Here is a 2,669-nt window from a genome sequence, read left to right as displayed (position 1 = left end):
GCAACACCTGTCAAAAGGTATACAAGAGCGGTAATGGCTATACTAATCAAGTCCATCACCTCCTGAAGCGTCATCCTGACTACCAAGAGCTAGCTGTAGCTGCCTACCGCAAAGGCAACCGCTTTGGACTCACGCTGCCAGACCAGCGGACTATGACGTGTTCCGCTGGATTGAGTGGTGCGTCATGGACCGCATGCCCGTGAGTTTCTGCGAGCGTCCTCTCGTTCGTAAGAACGCCAAAATGGAGCCGATTTCGGCTGCAACGCTGCAGAAGTACATTCATCTTCTCTATACCTACGTCCGAGACGACATTGCCCTCAAGCTTTCTAAGAAGTTTGGGGTGGTGCTCAGTGGTGGCCGCCACTTCATCGCCATCATGGCGGTTTTTGATGACCCAACGGTCTCGTAACCAAAGGAGCGGAATCCTAACTACGACGACAGCATTCAGTGCCTTACACGCCTTCTGGCATTCTGTTCCTTTGAAGACGAAGAAGATTTAAAACTCAGAGTCTGTTTGACCTCATAGCGGACACGCTGTCCAACAGACCATGGGAATCGGCCCTCTTCATGATTGGTGATAATTGTTCGGTGAACCAGGCGATTGGTCGAAAATTGGGTGCACTGCCTTTTATTGGTTGTGCTAGCCACCGTTTTCAGCTGGCCGCGAACGACGTTTTGGCCACTGAAGATACGCTATTGGCCAAAATTCATGCACTGATGAAACATTTGAGCACGATCAAGTGTCGAGCTGCGTTACGAAAAGTTACGCCGCTGGCGTCTGCCGTGCGCAACGCGACGCGTTGGTTAATCGTGTTCAGCATGGTGAAGCGCTACACTAAGCTACATCCCGCACTTCAATGGACCACGCGACAATCTCCGAGCTTGGTCGGCAATATCAGCTCCTGTCTAAGCAGGAAATCCTGGGCCGCACGGTATTTCGCTTCCAGCTTACTCACTTTACCACGGACTTGTCCCGGCGTCCTGTGCGAGATGTTGGCGGTCTCAAGTGCCGCCGTGATCTCTTTCACTAAGGACTCCTTAGTGTTGCCACTGGTTCTATCTGCGCCCCGCCAGCGATTGTAGTGTGTCTTCACCGTCGTCCCGGCCATCAGCACGTCGAGAGAGGACTTTCCTTCGTCTACGCTTTCCTTGTCCCAGTACACGTTGGACTTCTTTCCGCTGTTCTTCGTAGTTGCCATGGTGGCTCGACGTGACGCAGACTCGGTTTAATGATGTATGCCACACTCTCTGCATTGCATATCCTCTTCTGAAAGGAAAAAGCTCCCCCAAGTTCGTCTGAAGTGCAGACGAATATAAGCCAATCAGTGAAGAGAGAGGTCGATTTTTTCTTCTGAATTCGACGTCTGTCTGCAAGTCTGCCTACCACTATTGACGCTAGTAGGGGTACGACGCGCTTTTGACTGGGTCTCACGCCAAAATCCGGGCAATGAAAGGAAGGTTGGCGTCTGATTCTGCGGTTGTTACTTACCCAGCGTTGGAGATTGACATCACCAAGATCATTGCTGAAGGCCATCTGACTACGCGCGAGCAATGGCCTGCAAAGGGTTTAAGGCCTCATCTGCTGCACAACCAACTGAAGAGACGACACGCTCGTTTTTGGGGGTCGTCTTTCAGAAAGCGACCCCAGCGCGTACTACGTACATGTCTGTGTCGTCGATACCTCCTACGTCTAATGAGTGCGAGAGATTTTTCTCTCAGGCGAAGCTGGTGTACACGGAAATGCGTAAAAGCATGGATGTTAACACGCTGGGAGTGTTGGTGTTCCTTTCCTACAATAGAGATGCGTGGGATGTAGGTAGCGTTCAAGCGATTCGGCGCAAAATGCACAACTAGAGACTGCATAATTGAATGATTATGTCATTGCTTTGTGAGGACTAAATACATTTGACATTGCATATTGGGGAGCCCTGCTGTCAGAACTACACAACGATCAAACTTTACCTCGGGGTGCCCAGCCCACTACTGCTACTAGCCTACTGATCAACAATCACGTACTTCTGGTAAACAAAAACCGCCGATGACGGATAATGCTTCTTAGGCAGACTTGGTGAGAAAGAGGTAGGTATACAGAAGCGAACAGCAAAGGAAAAGGGTTTTGTCGTAAGTATTATTTCCTTCGGTATCTGGCAGCGAGATTGTGTCATGAGGCGTTCAATCGCTGAACATTTCAAGTCGCTCCTACTGGTCGGATACACGGTGTAGTGGACGAATCGCAGATGAATTTGTGTCAATTTCTGCGTTCTCGACACCTCCCAAAAAAAACGTAGTTCGAGCGTTTTAACGATAGCAGTTATGGAGATTACCCGTGCCTGGAACATAAGAACACGGCCTTAAACATTTAAAGTTTGACATGGACAAAGTTATAGGGTATCGGACGAATTGGCTTACTGGTTTCGAGAGTCTTCAAGATTTCTTCTGAGGACTGCGTCCCTGCAATTCGTCAGCTAAATGGCGTATTTGTATCACGTGTGTGAAATGGCGGCTCCTAACCATGCGCTCAAGAGTGGATTCGTTGATGGTTTGGTTCAAGAGAAGGAAGCAGGGGTAGCCAATCGTGTGATACTCAGAATTCATCCCGTAGAGTTGTTGTTGTTGTTGTTTTGGAAAAACGCAGGAAATTGACTTCTGTTTAAGGGGGATAGCTTTGA

General features: G+C 49.2%; 3 protein-coding genes across 3 annotated transcripts; 2 read left to right on the top strand and 1 right to left on the bottom strand.

Moving 5' to 3' along the window:
• Window positions 1-184: 184 nt before the first annotated feature.
• Window positions 185-483, top strand: PPTG_08687 (hypothetical protein; the record flags this gene model as incomplete). Its single annotated transcript, XM_008902809.1, has 2 exons — window positions 185-382; window positions 442-483. The coding sequence occupies 2 exons, from the start codon at window positions 185-187 to the stop codon at window positions 481-483; spliced, it is 240 nt and encodes a 79-aa protein (XP_008901057.1).
• Window positions 484-854: 371 nt separating this feature from the next.
• Window positions 855-1,252, bottom strand: PPTG_08686 (hypothetical protein; the record flags this gene model as incomplete). The annotated part of the gene is made up of 1 exon (XM_008902808.1): window positions 855-1,252. The coding sequence occupies exon 1, from the start codon at window positions 1,197-1,199 to the stop codon at window positions 855-857; it is 345 nt and encodes a 114-aa protein (XP_008901056.1). The 5' UTR covers window positions 1,200-1,252.
• A 299-nt stretch (window positions 1,253-1,551) lies between these two features.
• PPTG_08685 (hypothetical protein) lies at window positions 1,552-1,854 on the top strand (the record flags this gene model as incomplete). Its single annotated transcript, XM_008902807.1, has 1 exon — window positions 1,552-1,854. The coding sequence occupies one exon, from the start codon at window positions 1,552-1,554 to the stop codon at window positions 1,852-1,854; it is 303 nt and encodes a 100-aa protein (XP_008901055.1).
• Between the last annotated feature and the right edge of the window lie 815 nt (window positions 1,855-2,669).

The sequence above is a fragment of the Phytophthora parasitica genome, assembly GCF_000247585.1.
Source record: "Phytophthora parasitica INRA-310 unplaced genomic scaffold supercont2.14, whole genome shotgun sequence".
NCBI classification, from domain to species: domain Eukaryota; phylum Oomycota; class Peronosporomycetes; order Peronosporales; family Peronosporaceae; genus Phytophthora; species Phytophthora nicotianae.
Note: the sequence above shows the minus strand (reverse complement) of the source record. Positions and strands in the feature narration are given on the sequence as shown.